The sequence below is a fragment of the Antechinus flavipes genome, chromosome 3 (assembly GCF_016432865.1).
Source record: "Antechinus flavipes isolate AdamAnt ecotype Samford, QLD, Australia chromosome 3, AdamAnt_v2, whole genome shotgun sequence".
In the NCBI taxonomy this organism is placed as follows: domain Eukaryota; kingdom Metazoa; phylum Chordata; class Mammalia; order Dasyuromorphia; family Dasyuridae; genus Antechinus; species Antechinus flavipes.
Genome location: NC_067400.1, coordinates 75,900,836 through 75,923,292, shown reverse-complemented (window position 1 = coordinate 75,923,292; position 22,457 = coordinate 75,900,836). Strand labels below are relative to the sequence as shown.

The 22,457-nt window shown below is 32.4% G+C and overlaps 1 protein-coding gene across 1 annotated transcript in view; it reads left to right on the top strand.

The window, feature by feature from the left end:
* Window positions 1–21,767, top strand: part of PIKFYVE (phosphoinositide kinase, FYVE-type zinc finger containing) — a 109,707-nt gene extending 87,940 nt beyond the window's left edge. Inside the window, exons 29-42 of the mRNA XM_051983674.1 lie at window positions 1,080–1,140; window positions 1,993–2,130; window positions 2,339–2,459; window positions 4,220–4,315; window positions 5,417–5,500; window positions 6,893–6,990; window positions 9,606–9,770; window positions 10,866–10,925; window positions 11,546–11,722; window positions 14,626–14,729; window positions 15,758–15,886; window positions 16,439–16,700; window positions 16,913–16,987; window positions 17,877–21,767. Of these exons, the coding sequence (XP_051839634.1) occupies window positions 1,080–1,140; window positions 1,993–2,130; window positions 2,339–2,459; window positions 4,220–4,315; window positions 5,417–5,500; window positions 6,893–6,990; window positions 9,606–9,770; window positions 10,866–10,925; window positions 11,546–11,722; window positions 14,626–14,729; window positions 15,758–15,886; window positions 16,439–16,700; window positions 16,913–16,987; window positions 17,877–17,992 (1,686 nt within the window). The 3' untranslated portion in view covers window positions 17,993–21,767. The remainder of the gene's footprint in view (window positions 1–1,079; window positions 1,141–1,992; window positions 2,131–2,338; window positions 2,460–4,219; window positions 4,316–5,416; window positions 5,501–6,892; window positions 6,991–9,605; window positions 9,771–10,865; window positions 10,926–11,545; window positions 11,723–14,625; window positions 14,730–15,757; window positions 15,887–16,438; window positions 16,701–16,912; window positions 16,988–17,876) is intronic.
* The last annotated feature ends 690 nt before the right edge of the window (window positions 21,768–22,457 follow it).

Genomic DNA, 22,457 nt, shown 5'->3' with positions numbered 1-22,457 from the left:
TAAGTATTATTGAATGAGTAATTGTGTGCCAGTGAATGCACATTAACTTTTTAATAGTATTCATGGTATTTTGCCTCAGACACTACTGTGGAGCTGTGGGAAACACACTCAGCCTATCTCAGACCCAGTAATCAGTATCTACCTCATAGTTGTTGTGAGAAGAACGTGAAATGGTAAAGAATTTGCAAAATGTTTCCCATGCAGCACTTCATTTTTATCTTAACGTCAACCTTGTCAGGTATTCTTTTGGTTTCCTAGATGAGTAAGCTGATACTTAGTCAAGTTCAGTGACTTGTCATTACACAGGAAGTACTGCAGGCAGAATGCACACCCATTCTATTGCTCTGCATGGATTTCTAATGTCCTGCTTGATAGGAACTCTTTTTGACATATTTGTAAAAAGTTGTGACATTTCAGGTATAATATGAGTGTTTTTTGTAGAATATTTACTATAGTACCAAGTGTGGAATATTCCACTTGAGGATATTTCTGTTGGGAGTTGGATCAGAGTAATACTAGGTTTCAGTTAGATTAGCATGGGTTCTTCATTTTTGTTTCTTTAAGCTTTAGAATAGTGCTTACTGTATTGTTGTTTAGATGACAGAAGACTAGTAAAGGAATAAATTCAAATGACCATGGTTCATAGAGTATTATTTAGAATGCCTGGAAGTCAGTAATGACTTAGCAGAATGACTAAGTAAGTTTGCTGTCTTCCTGATTCCACATTACAGAGGAAATGCTTCTTGGTCAGTTTGTATATATTTGAGACAGAAACATAACTTTAAGCATAACCATAAGGAATTTAATTTGAAAGTTCATTGAGGATTATTCATATAGTCTTAATACATAATTTTCATTAAAAAATTTGTGAAAACATATAGTGTTGATAACATCCTGAATGTTGTTCTTAGGGAATGGAAGATCTCCAGAGCCATTTAGGGTAAAAAGATTGTGGAAAGGTTTTGTGGGATGGAATAAATAAATCAAAAAGAGTTGTTAGATACTAGAATAGTAATTGGAATCAACAAGCCCACATGCTAATGCTCCTCTTATTATAACAAGTATTCTGTTCTCTACAGATAAGTGCAATGGATGCATCTCCACGCAATGTTTCTCCTGGACTTCAGAATGGAGAAAAAGGTTTGTCTTTAAATTGAAATGTCTTATGTTAACCTTGAGGACTTTTAAAATGGTCAATGTAATTCTTTTCTTTCTCTGGAATTAGTGATGTGCATTTCATTTCTAGGACATTTATTACATTATTAACTTTAAAGAATCATATATTAGATGCAAATATGAACAAGGAATTGGGAATAAATTAAAATTTAACTTCTAGCTAAAGAGCAGATTCTCAGGTTTGATTCTTTTTTGATTCTTTTTTTTTCTCATAAATCTTTTTTTTCCCCCACACTTTTTTTTTTTTTTTAAAGATTAGCTTCAGTTTTTTAAGTCACTAATTTGGTGACTTTGTAGTCAAATCTGTAGAAAAAAATTATTTAGAAATATTTTCCCAATGTAAATATCTGGATTTAGGGTAGTACATCTTAGTTATGATTAAGTGAGATTAAAAAATTTTTTTGAGGTGATTTTTGATTAAAAAATGATTTAATACATTTTAAAAATAGTATCCTTGTTTTATGCATTATTGTAGTAAAGGAAGTTGTCTTATGGAAAGCTGAGTGGCATAGCATTATTAACAGTAGATTAGGATTTAAGATTATATTTGAAATTCTAATGAATTTGAGTCAGCTAAAAACAAACTCAGATTATGTATAAAATCAGGTTGTCTAGCTGATGTTTTTCACTTTTAGTTTAAAAATCACATTGGATATAAATAATCTTGTTTTTCTTTTAAAAATATCAGATTAAAAATAGAATCATTATAGATCTGAAATCTAAACATCATAATAATGAATAACAAATATAAAAAATAATTTAAAACAATTCAGAGGTTTAAAAAGCTTGTCAAAATTTCTTTTCACTTTTCTTCAGAGGATCGATTCTTAACAACCTTATCAAGTCAGAGTTCCACGAATTCCACGCATCTCCAATTGCCTACTCCTCCTGAAGTCCTGTCTGAGCAATTGATGGGAGGGTCTTCTGAAGCAGATACAATTAGTAATTCAGAAGGTAGAGTTAAATAATTCTGCATGATACATTATGATCTTTCCCTTTTTCTTTCTCAAATCATGGAATAATTTTTTCAGGCTATAACATTCAACTTTATTGATATGTACAATATAAAAGACACATTATAGGAAGAAATCCAAAATTAAAACTATATATTTTGTACTGTATAGAATATTAGATATACATGGAGTACTCTTCTTCATTCCAGATGTATTTGATGGACATTTATTGGGATCTACAGACAGCCAAGTAAAAGAAAAATCAACAATGAAGGCTATCTTTGCAAATTTGCTTCCAGGAAATAGTTATAATCCTATCCCTTTTCCTTTGTGAGTATTAGTCTAATACAAGTTCATTGGGTTAAAGGTTTGTTTATTATATGAGTTACTTTAATTTAAAATATCCCAATTTTTTTTTTACTAGAAGCATTACTCTCTTACTATACTTAATATAAATTGACATAGATTTGCTTGACTTTATTAGTTTGAGATGATGTGAAATAGTTTCATTATTTATATATTACATAGAAATTGATTAATTGGCCTGGTATACTTTATGCCTATTCATTAGTTTGAATTATTAGTGCAGAAAAATTCTCTTTTCAGGACATGGACAAAGGAACAGAAAAAAATATAAAAGATTTTGATATTTGTTCCTATTTTATACAAAATACTATTACTTTGCAAATATTTGTATTTTCTGTAAGGTTTAATGTGTTTGAGAATGGAAGGTATTGAATTTTGTGATGAAATGTACATAACTGAAATTTGATTTTTGGTGGTGAATTATCACTTAGATACAGAAAGGGAGATTAATTAATTTAGCCAGCAATACCCTAGGCTATAATGATAACAGAAAAAAATGTTAACTGTTCTTCCCTTAATAAGATATGTAATTCACTTTGGGTAATTGTATTTTAAGAACTGCAAAAAATCATGACAAATTATATTATCTACATTTTGATATGTTTATATAGTTTTTGAAGTCGGAGGCAGCATAGTGTTGGTCCTGACCTCTTGATGAAGAAACTTCCTGCAATTGTTCAGCAGCTAAGAGTCTCAAATAGTTGTCTCAGATAGTAAGAGGTTAATGATTGTTTGGGTCAGTAGGTTGAAATTGAATCCAACTCTTCCTGATTCCTAGGCTGACTGGCTGCTACGTAACATTTATTGAAGATACAGTTGTGTCCTGTGGACCACCTAGGTGTTTTCATAGTACTTAAATTTTGTACTTCATAGATTAATTTGAGGCTACTTGATATCATTAGCTGAAAATTTTAGTGTCCTTCATATGGGTGCTTATTTTCCCTGGGCCTTTTGTACTTTTACCTAATCTCTTCTTTTGTACAACTGCTGGCCTGAATTAGGAGTTTAATATTGGTAGTTTGATTTGTGTGAAACTGATTGACTTGTATGGGAATCCAACATTGGTCTCACTACCATGTACATATGCAGCTAAAAAGATATTCTTATTTATAATGTTTTTTGCATGGTGTATAACAAGAATTTTTTTTCTAGCTAGAGAAGATAGTAACATTTTTGCAGGATGTTTTGCTGTTTTCCTTTTTCTTTGTTGGGTAGTGCAACTTTGACTTAAATTGAATCATTTCATCCTTCAGTTTCTGTATACCTTCTGTATACAGCCTCTTTTGAGTTTATTGCAAAACAGATTGTTTTGGGAATATATTCTTTATTGCCCATCCTTATTAATACAGCCACAACAGACATTGTGACAACGAGCACAGTTTTTTGTTGCTGAGATGACTGCTTTAGAATCTCCTAATTGGAGACCTGTGCTTGAGTTGTCATTTAAAAAAATCAGATTATTAGACTTAAATTTGCAGTATCTGATTAGGAAATTTACATTTGTAGTTAGTAGTGTTTAGGTAATTTATAAGTTATGAGTTTTCTTAAAAAACATTTTTTGCTTTAAAATAAATAAATAAGTTAAATTAAAAATAAATAAATACATTTTTGCTTTAAAATAAGATCATGATTGTCCTATTTTTGTGGCTGAACATTTCTATATTCAGGCAAAACTAACTTATCATTTTTATCATTTATTATTTTTACCACATTTTTCTGTTTAGTGACCCAGATAAACATTATTTAATGTATGAGCATGAACGTGTCCCGATTGCAGTCTGTGAGAAGGAACCCAGTTCCATTATTGCTTTTGCTCTCAGGTAATTGATTTTTTCAGATATAATCCTTGAAATCATTCACTTCTGTTTAAAGCAGTAGTTCTTAACTTGAACTTCTTTTAAAAAATATTTTGATGACTGTATTTCAGTATGATTGTTTCCATTTATAATCCTATGTGTTTTATTCTGTGCATTTAAAAACATTTTTAGTAGGGGGTCTATGACACCAAAAAAAAAATTAAGCAAAATCATTAATTATAAATAAGTAAAGTTTTTTTTAGGATGTATTCATATGATTGAAATATCTTTTTAAAGGTAACATAACTATTGTTATTTATCAGTTAGCTATGGAGTCCAAGATAATCTTTTAACCTAATAATAACTAAACAAGTTAAAGAGTCCCATCCATCTTGTTCTTTGTATTTTCCAATTTTCTTATTATCTTATTCCATAGATACTCTATGATAAGACATATGCTTTAAAGGTACAATATGCTGTGCAGCCAATTATTTATCAGTTTTTCCTATTTTCCTAGCAATTTCACTTAGCAGACTTGACAGTATATTTTGTTCCATGATATGTGCCTTGTGCTATAAGTACTACCCATGATATTTTCCTGCCTTGTAAAAAGATGAATAATTTTCAGTGCTTTTGAGTCTTTTGTTTTTCCATTTATGTGTTGTATCTAAAATGATATTTGAATGTTTATTTTCTAATTGTTGATATTAAGTGTCATTAACATGACTGAATCTAAAATTGTCTTTTTTATTTTAAATATTATTTCAATGGGAAGTCATATGTCTTTTTGTGTTTAAAAAGGTGATATTGTTTCTTTGTGTATGAATATGGAAATATCTGCTTCAATTGAAGGTTATTGGCTAAGCATTTGTAATTATCAAGTATTTTTATGGAGTTAGAGGGAGTTATGAACAACTATGTGAACCATATTCTTTCCTCAAGCTTAGATTTCCTTAGGCAACCTAGATGAACTTTTGAATTATGGTTCCCTGACAGCTTGTATGTTTGCTTCAAGTGGAAAGCCAAGCTATGAAATGAATAGATTGCATTAGATGATATTCTAGTTGTAACATTCTCTGTTCTGTCAAATGTTCTAAATAGTTTTCTGCCTCTTTCTATTTTAAGTTGTAAGGAGTACAAAAATGCCTTAGATGAATTATCCAAAGTGTCTCTGCGAAATACTACTGAGGAGGTGCTACAAGCAAGCAGGTTTGTAAATTTTTTTCTAAAAATGAAAAGTCATTATATATAATAATATTATATAAGATATAAGTTTTTATAAGTATATTAAATATACTTATTTGATAAAAATCAGAGTTACAGAAGATTGCTCACTTATTTTGAGCGTTATTTGGTAAAACAATTCTAGTATAACAAATAATAGAATCCTGAACAGTCTTTTGGAGGATGGTGTAGTGGGATTTGCCCAGTAATTGCTTAATTATTCAAGTCTGCAGGATTTTGTTACTCCCATTTGTTTGTTTGTTTATTTTTCATTTAGAAATGTTACTGTTTTATAATATAGTCTGACTTTCCAAAAAATTTTTTTAAAAAGAAGATAATTTTCTGAAAAAGTTTGAGAAACTTTTTGGGAATTAGATCTTGTTTGGTCTTGTTTAATGTTCTGAAATTTGATATTGTCACTGCAATTGAAATTGATTTGACAGCTTGATAAATAAAATATTTAATTTCACTTAATGGTAGCATTATATTTTAAAGTGATTTCTATGATCAGGTTACTAACAGGCAAGCCTAATTTCTTTCCCCTTAAGCTGAGAATTTTTTCTTTGTCATCTAAGGTTAAACCTACGAATTCACTGATTTTTACTAAATTAGGTTTACCAATACAGTTTAGCTAGCTGAAGTGAAAGAACTTGTTATTTGGTTTTTTTTTTTTTTTTCAATTAAAACTCAAGATTTATTGCATGAACTCAATTTATTCAAGAAGAATGAAGAAAAGAAATCAGTCACTGAAATAGTTTGTGGCAAAATTTTGTCTTTGTGTCTTAAGCAGTATAATTAAAAAAAAAATTAATGACTTTATCACTTAGTTTCCTTCCCAATCCTGAAAAGTCTCTGACATATTCTTCTCAAATTTTACTTCATCCTCAAGTTTGTTACCTCTGCATTGTGTCCCCAAGATCTGTCTGCCTTACAAAATGGTCATTGTCCATCCAAAACAATTTATCACTTAGTGGCCCACCTTTTGGAGATATTATTGTCCAAACTTAGCTCGTCTGTGCCCTCGACGTCAAGAACAGTCAGTTTTCAGGCTGTTTCTAGCTTGATAAAACATGCTAGAACTTTTAATGTACATTCGAATCCCTTTAACAGTGTTGGGCTACTACCATGCTGGATTGAAGTATCTAAGTAGGATTTTCAAAGTTACAACTAAAACCATAACCAAGAAAAAGTTCCTGATTCTGAGATAAAAATTGAAAGAACTATCAGGGGAGCAAACAGCTTATTTAATATCATCTTATTTTCTTTTTTTGCCAGTTAAAAAATCCTTTTTTTGTTTTTCAATTTTCTATGTTTCTGTAAGCTATGAATTAAATGTATAAATTGATGTCTACAATTCATTTCTACTTGACATTTCAGTACTTTGGACAGCAGACCCAAGAGTAGCAGTCCTGTCAGATTACCAGAGATTGCAGGGGGATCAACAAGTCGACCAGTGGAAGCCGAACCTCATCCAGGTAAGATTGTATAGCTGCTGTGTTAGCACAAATACTTGGCTTAGTTTTGTTATTCTAGCTGCAGTAATATGTACTGATAGGTGTTAGTGAAAAAGGAAAAGCAATCAAATGAGAAATAATCAACAAGAGCATTTACTTCTTTTGATATTTAGTTTTGAAAATTTGACATAGGTTTTTTTTTTGCCTGCTTTGCACTTGTCCTGGTATATATTGTATAACTGTTAAACCTTGTGATGTAATGTAGTAGAAAGATACTAGATTACTATCAGAATATCTGGGCTTGAACCTGGCTGCCACTTTTGTGACCTTGGACAAGCATTTAGGATCTCTTCCTCTGAAGTGTTTTTTGTAAAATGAAGGGTTTGGATTAGATACATACTCCTTCCAGCTCTAAATCTTTGCTTCTATTGATGTAAACAGTTGAACAAGAATTTCAAGCACCTGTGCTTGCCCAGATGCTATTCAGAAGGATAATTCTTTACTTATGGAATTTTCAACTTAGAGTCTCTGCTAAAGGAACTATATTATCATGAAACCATTTTCTGTGAGCTTTCTCATATCCCTATCTATCATAAAACCCCTTGATATCAATTCTCTATTCTTTCCTTTATTCCAGTTTCTAATGTGACCATCCTTCTAAACAAAGCCAACTTCTCTTCGTATCCTGTATTCTATCTTCCCATTTTTTTCCAGCATAGTGCTTCCTCAGTCACTCCCTTTTTCTCTCTAGTTTTTCTCCCTGCTGCCTGTAAATATATGCATGTCTCCTCATGCTTAATAGCCTTCTCTTACTCCACTATGCTCTTAAGCAGTTGCTTAATTCTTTCTCAGCTAGGGTCTTAGAAAAAACTAACTACATATTCTTTGCTTCCAATTCCTTATCTCCTCATCCCTCATTCCCTTCTCAAATCTTTGCAATTTGGCTTCCCCAATCACATCACTTAACTGGTACTGTTTTTCTCAAAGTATTAGTGATTTCTAACTCTGATACCTTTTTTCTCATTCTTAACTTTTCTGCTACATTTTATACCAACCTTTCTTGGCTATTGCCACTTCTCTGTGTTTTTGTGACACTTCTCTCCCCTATTTCTCCTCCTTCTTGCCTTTTTACTCCTTCTCAATCTCCTTTGCCTGACTCGTCATCCATGTCATGCTTATTAAATTCTCTGTGTACCCCAACTCTCTTTGCCCTGTTCTCTTGCCTCTTTTTCTTTTGCACTTATTTATTGACCATAACAGTTCCCATGAATACAAGCAGATGACTGGCAGACTTCCATATTATCTTCCTTGGCCTCCTATGCTCCAGTTGTCTATCACCAGCTGCCTTTTGGACATCTCATTCTGGATGTCCCATAGACCTCTTAAGTTCAGTCTGTCCAAAAAAGAACTTTGCATATGACTCCCCAGACCTCCTTGTTCTAAACTTCACTTCCTGATAATTGCACCATCATTCTTTTTTCTACTTGTCCAGTTTCTCATTTCCAAACTGCCCTTGGTTTTTCTCACCTGTGTGTCTTCTGTACCATTCCTTTAGGACTCAGTTTATGATTTGCCTACTACACAAAGATTTTCCTTGTCTTCCCCAAATGCTAGTGCTTTCCCCTCACTGTTGTATTAATATTTATTCCACACATATTTAAATATGCATACATTGCATCTCGGGGCATGGAAGTTCCTGGGGAATAGGCACTGTTTCATTTTATTGTTTTTGAATACTCAGCACAGTGCTACTGATTTGTTTGATTTGTACAAAATTCCTCTGTTATCAATCTTATACCTCCTTATTCTTTTGAGAAGTGGTTTTGAAGCTTAGTTATGTAGTATTGCCTTAGTCTCCTAAAATTATGGAATTTTAAATAACCTCTTTTCACTTGTATAAACTATTTTGTTGTCATGCTGCTAGCGAATAATTGCCTTTTTTCTTGTACAACCATAAGCTCTTCATAAACCATGCAGTTTCTTGTAGATTTATATAAAGAACAAATGATCTGAGGTCACACATAATAAGATGCTTAAAACCAGCAATAGTTAATGCTAAAGTAAAAATGAAGTCCAGTAAAAATAAGAGCAAAAAAATCATGCCGTATTTCTCACTCTAAACACATGTAGCAAAAATAAAACTTTATTTTTACCATCCTTCAGAATGATTACAGATATTACTAAGATTAGTGTTTAGTAATTGTAAATTCTCCTATTATTAAAAAAATTGTTAGTTGAATTATTAGAACTTTGACTATAAGCTTTTTATGTTAACTGGCTGATGTAAAGTATAATGTTGTTTTGACTGATAGTCATTGTGTTGGTTCTCAGGAACTGCTGTCGACAGCGTATTATGGGTCTTGTGGCTCAGAGTAGTTTCTCTTGTTCCATGCCTCTTAACTTATGAGAACAGCTGACTGACTGCACAGGGCAATGGAGCATATTACATATAAGAAATCATAAAACATGAATCTGAGAGTTTCAGTAAAACTCTAAATTCCATCTTTGTATAATACCTCCTTCCATTCAGAAATTATTTTAGATATTTGAATTTCAGGTAACGTGATAAGATGATGATGATTAAAATAATTATTAATTTATTAATTTAAATTAATATTCATTTATTTTGTTTTTAGCCAAAAAGGCTTCGGGAGTGTTGTCTTTCTTCCGTGGTACAGGAGGGAAAAGCCCTGATCTGTCTTCCCAAAAGAAGGAGACTTTACGCGGAGCAGATAGTGCCTACTACCAGGTTGGGCAGATGGGTAAAGAAGGGGCAGAAAACCAAGGAATGGAACCTCAAGGTGTGTTCAGAGTTGTGAAGTTTAATAAAATATTTTTCAGTTTAGTTATTTTACATTACTTGGATGGACAGTATGTGCTTATTACTCTTATGATAAAGCTTTGAATTTATAATCTAGAAAGCTGAATTTTGCCAGAATCTTCGAAATAATGTTGTTTACTCAATAAGATTTATACTTCCTTTTTCATAATTCACTGCACAATTTAGAATATTTTTCTCATTTTGATTTTTCTTTTACTATTACCTATTGAATATTTTGGGTACAGAATTAGAATATGAGTAGATGGTCTAAAAATAACCCTGAAGAATAATTTTGTTGCCTTTTTAAAAAAACTCAAATTTAAATGGACTCTCCAGCTCTTATTTAATGGGTTGCTTATGGCATATAAAATTAAAAGTATTATCCTTAAAGTATTGTTCTGTTTTGAAAGATAAATTTTGAAATGTAGAAAATACAAAAATAAAAGCTTACTAATTGGCTATTTGTAAATGATTAACAATGTTTGCAATCAGTTTAATTCAGTAAACATAAGTGCCTACTCTATGCCAGGCCTTGTAGTAGACAGAAAAAAAAAACCCAAAACAATCCTTACTCTAAAGAATTAAAGTTTTACTGTGGAAATGGATTCATGAACAAATGAACAATTACAGGGGATGATAATTTCATTGGAAACTGGGGAAAACTGTCCCAATAGGGGCTATCAGGAAGGACTTGCTGTTAGGAAATATTATGAGATAAGCCTTGAAGGGAACTGGAGATCCAAAATTTGAGGAGGTGAGTCAAGAGAACATTTCATGCGTGGAAAGAGAAATGAATTTTTAAGTTATTTTTTTTCTTAAAATAATATATTCTGCAGGGCAATCTTTAGAGAAAGATTGCCTTTCAATTTGCTGCAGTATGGGTAGAATTTGTATTTTAGCTAGAAATTTAGCTGAGCTGATAATTCATTTGATTTGTTGGTTTAAATATAAGCCAAGAAGAATAAGTTCTTCCTAAGACTAAAACTGTATTATGTTATGCTATTGATTAATTTTGAAAATTAATTGTCTTCTAGTATGAAAATTACTTTATTTGTCCCTAAAATAATTTTTTCAGATGAAATAGATGGAGGAGAAACCCAAAAAAAGCAACTTGCAAATCCTCATGTGGAGCTTCGTAAGTATAGAATCGTTTAGGGCAGTTTTGAGGGTTGTAGTCATACAAATTGTCATCTCCAGATCTTCTGACTTAAAAAAACAAATAATAGCTATTGGTTATTTTACCATATGTGATAAAAACAGATAAATAAGCCTATGCAAGCTGATGTGAAACTTGTTAAAAGGGTAACTTTATATTTAAGTAGCAACTTCATATATGATGCAAGATTTCATGTAGTAATTGACATCTAATATCTTTTTTTGCTGTAAGACATTATTAAGATAATTTTATGAAAATGGATGATTTTATAAAAAATGATAAGAATAATTTAAAATCATAGTGTGTATGATTTTAAAATAAGATTCAGAACCACTGTAAAAAGAGGTAATTGGTTTTTGACTCTGCTTTGCTTTGTTCTTAATTGTCCTAAAAGTATATGCCTGTTCATAAAATGCCCTTTATCCTTTCTGAACATTTCCTTGGCAGAATTATTATAATGCTCTAGAAAAATGGTCTTAATAATGAAACTGTCATTTTGCACATAGCTTTGGAAGGAATGAATTGTTTGTATTTTTTTAAGGTAAATGTTTTATTTTTGATTTATAAAGTTTTCTTTCCTCCTTTGTATTTGTTCATAGAGTTTTCTGATGCTAATGCCAAATTTTACTGCCGACTCTATTATGCTGGAGAATTTCATAAGATGCGGGAAGTAATCTTGGGGAGCAGTGAAGAGGATTTTATCCGTTCCCTTTCTCACTCTTTGCCCTGGCAAGCCAGGGGTGGAAAGTCAGGAGCTGCATTTTATGTGACTGAAGGTAAGTTAGCCGTTTACTTGGTTGATAGTGTTTTATCTTTTTTTTTTTTTTTAAAGGTGTGTATGACCAGAAGAAAACATTGATTCAGTGGAAAATAAAACTTTGGAATTGAAAGATCTGAGTTTGAGCTCTAACTACTCATTACTATCCTACTGTTTTGATCTTGGACAACTCATTCACTCTTAGGAGATTTCACTTTTTTCATCTATGAAATGAGAGCCTTAGACTATGATATTGCTAAAATTGTTCCTCTAAATTTTATAATCTTATGGCTTAGGAAGCAACTTGTATTGAGGTATATGATACGAGAATTTTGTTTTTTAGAAAGAAACTTTTTTTTTCCCTTCTTGTACTTGAAGGTATAAATGACATAGCAAGAAATATGCATTTTATGGGATGTAATGGTTAATAAACATTAGTTAAATACATATGTTTGATTCTGGGTTCCACAAATTAAAATGGAATGGAATACTTTGGAGAGGGCTGAAAAGGAAAAATTGAGTAGATTAATGAAGAAAAGCTAAAATAAATCAAATGTATTTAACTTGAAGATGAGGAAATAGCTACATCATTTTATGATGATGGTACTGAATTTTCTTCATCTCTACCTAAAAACTAGATGACTTGAAAAGGACTTGGAGAAAACTAATTTAGATTAGTAAGAATTTCTGTTGTGATGATGTCATAGGCCATTAATTTCTATTAAACGTTGCCCAAGCAGGCTATATTTCTTTAAAGAAAAGAAAAAGCCTAGATTATCATGTGTCTAATGGGGATATGGGTGTGGTTTGGGGCTCAATTTTGTTTTTTTTTTTTATCTAACATGTGATTCTATCAGTACTAGTGAAGAGCTTCCTCTATCAGTGTCGGTTGCCCCTTCTCTCTAACTTTAGTTTTGGAGAGTTACTTAGAGCACTGAAGGATTAAGCTATTTTGCTGAGGTATCTACCTGTCAGAAGTGAGCCCCCTACTCAGGTTTACCTGACTGTAAGACCAGCCTTTTGCCACTAAGTCATACTCCATTAGCTAAATGAAAGTTTTCATATGTTCTTTTAATGTTCTTTCTAGCTCTGTAACTAAGAAAATAATATTCTGCTTACAACTTTTCTCTATATTTTAGATAATAACCATTAAATAGATGAATGAATTATTTTGTATTCTGTTAAAAATGGTCTCATGTAAAACCATCAATTATCTGTAATAGTTTTAGATCCCTCAGGGTTAGATGTATCTATATGTATGAACATATAGCTATTTACAAACAAGTTTCTCTTTTTCTATGTATATTTTTTTTGTTTATATTTAATTCTTTTTTTGAGGGGGGGAATCTGAGGCAATTAGGGTTAAGTGATTTGTCCAAGGTCACACAGCTAGGAATTGTTAAGTATCTAAGATCAGATATGAGATCAGAGAAGTCTTCTTGACTTCAGGAGAGAGCTTCAGTGCTCTATCCACTGTGCCACCTAGCATTTATTCAATTCTATATTCAATTTACATTCAGTTCTGTGGACATTAAGCATCTACCAACCCTGGGGATACAAAGACAAAAAGGACACATTCTTTTCCCTCTTAGGGCTTAAATTTACTGGAGGAGCAGGGGGACGTTTAGAAAGATAAGCAAATATTAGGCAGTTTGAGGGGAGAGAGAATACTTATCAGTGGAGAAGATCTGGTTATCTGCAGAGCAGAGAGGAACATCTGAGTTGAGCTTGTAAGGAAGATATTGATTCTCAGAGATGGACAATAAGGAAATACATTTCAGGATTGGAGAATAGCATGTGTAAATGTACAGAGGTGAATAGTGGAATGCTGAGTTTGGGAAATATGTAGGCAGTCCAATTTGTCTAGAATGTAGACTGCAGGAAAGCGAGTAATATGAAATAAGTTTACAAAGGTAGTTGGGGGCAAGGTTGTGATGCGAGGAGGAGAAGTTTGTATTTTATCCAGTGGTAGGGAGTCTTTGAAGGTTTTTTTAGTAGGATTTTGAATCTTAGTTATATCTGAGTCTTAGGAATGTTATGTGTGAAGGATTACTTGGAATACTACTTAGAATATTTCTTTCATAAATAAGAGAAATAGTAATGAAGTACTGAACTTAGATCATGGTTTTATGAGTGGACAGGAGAGAGAAATGAAAGATGTTGGATACATAGAATGGAAAGATCTAAAATCTAATTGGTTATAGGAGATAAGAAACAAGGGAGAGGCAGGGATAACATTGTATATATGAATGTGGGTGATGGAAAGATGGTGCCTTCAAGCTTAATAGGAAAGTTATAATGGCAAGGAATTATATATATCTGCTTGCTTTGGTTACCTAATCTTATATATCATATACCATTATAATATAAAATTATACATGGATATTCATATAAACATGTATACATTGTTAAAATTAGAGAGCTAAAGTAATTGATATAGATTTGTCCAGCATTTTTGAAATGGTTTACATTGAGTCCCTTCAAGATTTAAGCACTGTCAATATATAGATATATTTATAGTAAACCATTTCAGATCCTGAATCATTTATCTAATTAAATGACCTAATTTGTTTATTTTCTCAAGTGCAGAGAAGTTGGACATAAATGTAGATATTGCACATTTGTATTTATGTTTTACATACATCCCTATATGTTTACATAGGATCCATGATTTTATAGGGACTCCTACCCTACCTCTGGGGTAACAACAACCTTCTTTATGCTTAAGTAGATGTTTCCGGAATTTCTGGGTACAAAGGGCCATCATCTTATGTCTAACTTTTGACACACACACACACACACACACACACACACACACACACACATACGCACACACACACACACACACGCGCACACACATACGCACACACACACACCAGTGAGAGAGAGATTTTGTGAACATATGAAATTGGAACTTTTCAGATGACAGATTCATTTTGAAGCAGATGCCCCGCCTGGAGGTCCAGTCTTTCCTTGACTTTGCGCCACACTACTTCACTTATATTACTAATGCTGTACAACAGAAGGTAGGAACAAAACGGACTTTTTAAATATATACTGGATTTTTCTGTGCTTCTCTGCTGTCCTCCTCCAACATCTCCAACATGGAGCTTTGATTTAAAAAGGATAAAAATAAAAATCCAGATAGATATGAATAGGATATGCTTGGAATGGAAAGATCTAAATTTTGTCTTTGGAAAAGTTGTGTTCAAATCCTAGCACACTAATAGTGTAATGTCAGATAGCTCCCTTCACCTCTAGACTTCAAATTTTCACCTGTAAAATAGGAATAAGAATTTTTCTGCTCTTTGCTTCAGAGAGTGGGTATAAGGATCATATGAGGTAGTCCAGCTTTCATTCTACTCTGATCACCAGCTTTTTATCTATCCTACTTCTATTGGGTGTGATCATCTTTTCTCCTTTGCCCAGACTTCATCTCCTAGAATGTATATTCACTAAGAACAGGCATGATTTTGCCTTTTGTATTTGTATCTTCTCAGTACTGCTTGATGTATAACAAGGGCTTAATAAATATTTTTCATTCTTGTGTCTTACAAAAGAAAATGTTGTAAATTCTCAAATGTCATTTTAGCATCAGCACTTTTTCTTATCAAGTACTTGAATCTTTGATGTGGATATCTTCTCCATCAGTGCGAATTGAAACTCAACCATGCTTTTCCATCCTTCTACATTCTCCCATGTACCCTTAATGTTATATAGGATTTTTTAGCACCATACAGCTATTAAGGCAGCACTTGGACTATATATCTTTTATCTTTTGAAAAACAACATGCCTTGAAAAATCTATCAAAGCATTCGTATTGGGTAAGATTGATATAGAGAAACAACTTACCATTTTATTATTTTTCTTATTATATTCAAATATGTAATTCACATAATAGAATTATCTTGAGTTCTCAGGCCATCTATCTAACTTGTTAGTAACAGTTGAACATATTTTAGGATTTATTAAAACACTAAAATGCATATGTTTATGTTTTAACAATTTTCAGATATTCTCTTTGAATGATTTTTTTTTTTTTTTTTGCTTTAGAGACCCACAGCACTGGCCAAAATTCTTGGGGTTTACCGAATTGGTTATAAGAACTCTCAGAATAATACTGAGAAGAAGCTAGATCTCTTGGTCATGGAAAATCTCTTCTATGGAAGAAAGATGGCACAGGTAAGGTATTCTGGATTATATAGATTGGCCTGTTTGGTACTTTTCTGCAGACACCTCAATGTAGTAAGTTATAATAAACTTTTTTATGTGAAGTGATCCAGTAACAAGATTGCTGACCAATTTCACACTAACTAGTTCTTTATGGCAGTTGTTAGAGAAACTTTTAACCTGCTGAACCTCTTGAGCAAATCATAGTAATATACATTTCCTACAATTTAATGATATAATTCATGCCAGTAAATTGATTATGTTTTTTAGGTGTCTGTATAGATAATGCTAAATATATGGTTATGTTTCACTGATTTATTAAATGGCCTCTTGTAGGAGATGGGTGAGACTAGATCTGTGATTTATGTAAAAACTCTCTTCTGTCATAGATGCAGCTGCCTTTGCTTGAGTCATGCAACTTGTATGTGTCTCAGAGGCAGAATTTGAATCTACAAAGTTCTCCACATTTTTCATTTCATTACTTGACAGTTGTTACAAGATATAATTAAACACACCAACTTCAGAGGGTTTTAGTGAATTAAAATTTTTCTTTTTTTACATCAGGTTTTTGATTTGAAGGGCTCTCTTAGGAATCGTAATGTGAAAACAGACACTGGGAAAGAAAGCTGTGATGTTGTTCTACTAGATGAAAATCTCTTAAAGATGGTTCGAGATAACCCTTTATACATCCGGTCTCATTGCAAAGCTGTGCTGAGAGCCTCTATTCACAGTGACTCCCATTTTCTATCTAGTCACCTCATTATAGACTATTCTTTACTGGTGGGACGAGATGATACAAGTAATGAACTGGTAGTTGGAATTATTGGTAAGTAAATATGTAGTCTGCTTTTATTAAGATGACACAAATTGAAATGTATACTGTAGATTAATCCTGAACCCTGAGGAATAATGACTTGTTGAGTTTTCCCCCAAAAGTTTCTTATCTTCTGTCTTCTACATTTTCCCCAAAGTCACAATTTTAAAAACAAATTGCATTTCTAAATTCCACTTTATTGTTACCTCTTTTTCTTTTGACAGATTACATTAGAACATTTACATGGGACAAAAAGCTTGAAATGGTAGTGAAATCATCGGGAATTTTAGGAGGCCAAGGTGATTGGACATTTCTTTGTACTTATTTCTTCACTTTTCCTTTACTCCCTGAAGATAGGTAGGGCCAGTGTTTGCTTTTCCTTATAATCTCCAGTTTTTGCCTGAACATAGTTAATTACCTAGCCAATACTTCGTGATTGATGGATCCATCAATTCTTATTCCTTTTCCTTAATACTAAGACTTTACAGTCATCTTCAAAAATTCATAAGAGTAAATGGTTTAGCCCTCATTTCTCCCATTCCTAGGATTATTCAGGTTATGCCCTTCTTTGTTATTGCTTCTTAACTTCAAGGAAGCATTTCTTACTATAGAAAAAATTTCATTGAATATGCCTTGTATAGTCAGGCAAGACTATGTTTAGCTTTTCTGACAAGACTTCCTTAGCAAAATGTAAACCTCAAATCAAGAATCTCATATAAAATGTTTTGTACATGTTTTTATTGGATCTTCACATTAAATTTGTGACGAAGATGCTTTTTTTATTTTCTCCATTTTATAAATGAGGAAACTGAGGTCAAGAGAAGTTATTTATCTTGGTCCAGAGTCGCATAGCTTGTTAAGTATCTCCCTGAATTCAGTGTAGATTTATCTACTATATAACCTAATAAGGTGACATATCAGCTTAGTTGATTTGTTAATTTAGTTCAAAATTAATTTGTTAATTTAGTTCAAAATTAATTCAAAAGAAGTTGTTATTCTCTAATAATAAAGTCATGGTGACAGAAAATGTGCTATTACATTAGAAATATCTAAATGGTATTAGAGATCTGAGCTTTTCTGGTGTGTGTGGGCAGCTCATCTATAAGAATGAACATTATCTGCTCTAATAGCCTGCTTGTCAATTGATTGTTCCGTTCTTCCCTTCCCTCCCTTATCTCTTTTTCTTAGGTAAGATGCCAACAGTAGTCTCTCCAGAATTGTATAGGACTAGATTTTGTGAAGCAATGGATAAGTATTTCCTAATGGTGCCTGACCACTGGACAGGACTGGGTCTCAATTGCTGAGATGAAATCCATGTTTTGAAGCGAACTAGAAAAAATAGGAACAGAAGAAGAGGACCAAAAAGAAACTCCAGGCTTTTCCTGTCCTTCACATTCACCACTATATGCAAAAGGCCTCTTATTTCAATACTTGTAGAGGCCAAATGTACCTGAAATGTAAAATCTGCATCTTAATTTGCACTTTTTTTTTTCTGATGCAAAGTGAATTAGCTGTACACTATCAGAAAAATTGATTGATACAACCTCTCTTCCTCATTTAAATTGAAGGACAGAGATATATCAAAGGGCTAAAGGTAAAATGTACAGTTAAAGGCCAGTAAATAAGAGGATGGGGCTTATGAAACATAATTATTGCCTAGCTTAAGAACCGAATGGTGACCAACATATTGTGCTGTCCTTATCTTTTTAAACATTTTTGGTGAGTTATTTTGCATTTTTGGTATACATCCTAATATCCATTATCCTCAGAATTTTAAAATAGGTAAATATTTGCCTAGTAGTTGAGTTTTTTTTTTTTTTTTAATGCAGTATTCCATGAATGGCCAGTCAAATAGGTCAATATAATGTATTACCATAGCAAAAAGATTTGACAGAAGGTGGTTTCTATTTTTTCTGTAAAAATTGTAGCACTTGTAAAAGTAACTTTTCCTTACTGAAGTATTTATGATGGTTTACAGAATCAGTCCTCAGGCTTTTATAAGTGCTGCCATTATGAGCATTTTAGCTGATTTGATGACTACAACAATCACCATAAAACATTTTGCAGCACTAACTTTTTTTTTATAAAGATTTTATGCAATTTAATGTATTTTAACTATACTATACCTCATTTCTATGCCCCTCACTATTTCATCTTTTCCTTCTAACATGTTCAAAAAAGTCAATCAAGTCGAGCAATGCTAAACAAATCTCTGATCACTTATTAAATTTTGAATGGAGTGTTCTTACTTTAGCCTCCCCAAAAGCAACCTGATTTCAGCAAGTGAAGAAGAACTCCAGTGTTTGTTTTAGGAAGGTTAATCAATTTAAATTTCTTCCAATGCAAAGCAATTCATGTTGAATCTGTGGGATTTCAGAATTTCTAGTGTTTTAAAGTGAATCTGCATCCTTCACCTAACCCTATTTTCTATCTTCTTCCTGCTAGTACTCTAAGAAGTTGGATAAAATATTACCTCTCAGGTATATATAATTCCATTTCATGGTTCTTTTTTGCTAATTGTTTAGTGAACTTAAAAGAATAAAAGCAAGGAATACTAGATTTTTTCCTTAGGAAATAAATATTTGGATATCTTAAAGAATACTTTAAAAATACTTCTTTGAAATCAGATTATTGCCCCTGGATTTTTTCCTTCATTATGAGTGGTTGAGCCATGATTATTTCAAGTAGCTACATTTCCCTATATTTATTCAGCATATGTCTTCATGTAAAAAAAAAAATATTGGATATTTTAAAATTACATATAGTTCAGATATCTGGATACCTGAAATAACAATTCTTTTGAAAGTTTGTTTTGGAAAATCAAAGCACTAATCAATTAGTATTTACTAGAACTTGTTTGCTACAATAGGGATTTATGAATTGCTGTAATATGAAGATAAGCACTTACTTTTTCTTTAAAAAAAATTGTGTTCCCTTTTGTAGATGTAAAAAATAGTGGTTTAAGTTTTGATATTTTACTAAAAATGAAGAATCTGTACAAAGATGAGAAGTGTGGGCATCTTAAATATATAACAAAACAAGTAGTAAAACTGTGCTTTATTGGTTCTTATAAAATGGGTAACAGAATCCATCTACTTTTCTGTGACACCATTAGACATAGTGTTCTTTATTTTTTAAAATGGATAGAAAGGGTAAGTCCAGATTAAAATTCCCCCAGTAAATTTGGCCCAGTTTCTTGATTCCTAAATATAGCTTGAGACTGAATTGCTATTTCAATGCCTTAGTGAATTTCAGATATTATATTGCCATATTCTAGATTGTAGAGAATGGTAGTGAAGAGATTTGGAAGATAGCTTTTATAGTCTTTTGTCAAATTATCATGTTTAGTCATTTTCCTCTTCTGTAAGACTCACTTTTTAATGGGAAGGAAAAACCCAACTAAATTAAGGCATTCATATATTCAGTATTTATTTAGAATATTGATGTACATGTTAATTTCAATAATTCATTTCAACAAACGTTTTTACCTGTTAACATGCTCAGGAAAGACAGGTTTTGAATGCAAAATAAAGCTTTGACTTGCTACTTATATTTCTTGTTCAGCTATATGAGGATTATATGATCAGACTATGTTTTCCTACTTTAGAATGCTTTAATTTTTTCCCCCTACAATCAAAAATGGTCTTTTTTTTTCAGTATCATATGCAGCAGCTATAGTACTCTATGGATATGGTTGATGATGCCTTTTTTTTTTTTTTTTTTTTGTACTAAACAAAAACATATGAATGCCATTTTTAAAGCATCACGGTCTAGTAAAATTCAATAGAAGCTTATACTACCATGTTTTTATTTTATTTTTCAAGCTAAATCTTGAAACAACAGAAACAGTTGCCTTCAAGCAATGACCTTTATTTTTAAAACTAGCTTTGAAGTTGAGAGTAAGAAACATAAGATAACTTTAATTAAGTCACAGAACAAATTTGCCTCAATTAAAATCTAAACCTTTTTCTTTAAATAAAGCTTAGGGAGTTTTTGTTACTGTTTTTTCCATCTGTAACCAGTTTTTCAGATATAGTAATAACTGGAAAATGAATATCTAAAAATGACTGAACTCTTTTCTGTCCTTCCCTGTCATTGACTTGAAAGTATTAATATTTAAAAGTTAGGGTCCAGGAAGAAATTTTCATGTTTTTGTTCTTAGGATAAAAACTTTATGAAAAATGAATATATAGTTGATGAGTGAAAGTAAACTGTTACTTTACAGTAGTTTTTAAACAACTTTATCAAAATGCATAGTTTTTACTGGCATCAAAGATCGAAAAAAAGTTTGCCAAGCAATATCTAAGGGTAAAGATAATAAATGGTACCATCATTTGAGTGAATAAGAAATTTCTTCAGCACTTTTGGACATTTAAATACTTTGAACTTATTAATCCAAACAATTACCATTACAAAAAAGAGTCTATTAATTATGCCCTTGAAACAGATATAGATTTTTTAAATTACTTTTAATACTGTGGGTAGCTGAGCTACATTAATTTTTGTTGTTTCAGTCAAAATCTTCCCTTTAGCCATTTAAAACTGACTTGGTTAAAATTGATTAGGAAGGAAAGATGTCCATACTGTTTTTAGAGCCTGATGAAGGAGCCAAAGAGAGAACTGAAAAAAAAAAAAAATTATGTGATCCTGACTGGGGCAACAGATCTGGTCATGAGGCCTGTCGGTTGTTGACAGAGCTAACGTGGATTAGGCATTATTGTCGAGTGCAATGTCTTTTTTTCTTTTAAGAAGGGTGCATTGTATTATAGGAAAATCAATTACAATCATGGGCAGTGTTTTGCAAATCACTGCTTTTATCATTTTTGTAAGATGAATTTTTGACAAAGTTAATTTTAACTAGGAAAATTGTGTTGTATATCACAATAACTTTTAATTAAAGGAGATCCAGCTAACTGTTGAAAGCACTTGATGTATTATAATTGTATATATTTCTATTCTATCTTGGTTCTAGCTGTTTTATATGATTGACATGCTAACTATTTAAGTGATATTTCCCATGACTTTGGAAAATTGTACTGTATATAAATAAGAGTTACAATAAATTAAGATTTTATTTCATTTGTTTTGCTTCTTGAGCCATTTCCTAAGGGTTCCCCTGCTGAACTATTATATGCTCCACCTTCTGTAATTCAGCTCCCAACCATATTTTCTTATTTTAGATTAAAGGGTTTTAAGATTAAGTAGGTGGGACTTCCGGCCAAGATGGCGGAGAGGAGGCACACAGCTGTGTAAGCTCCACATTTTCTCTTACTATCCATTCCATTACAAGCCTCTGAATTAATGCTTGACTGAAAAAAACCCCACAAATAGTTACCAAGAGAAGACATCCTTGAGATTCGCCAAGAAAAGTCTGTTTTTGCGTGAGGGCTGGGACAGTTTGGGATCGGGCGCAGGCTGAGGGCAGCGGCAGCGAGAGCACAGGAGCAGACTGGAGAGGGGGTGGGGTGCTCAGCCATCTCTGCAGGGGGAGCTTTGCTACAGGACTGGATACTTTGCCCTGGCCCAAGTCAGCAGCCCAGCAGAGAAGCTTAAAACACGGGGGATGAAGAATACAACCCCAAACAGCTGAAGTCTCTCAGGACCTGGCCACTCCTCCTCCACAGTGTCTCAGCACACTCTTGGAGTCTCAGAGCGCAGGCGCAGCACAGTCCTGCTAGTGCCTCGCTGCTGCCCCGCAGTCTGTAGAGGAAGCTCGGTAACACCAACCAGCCCCTCCCCCCAAAAAAGCAGACTCCATTTAGGGGTTTT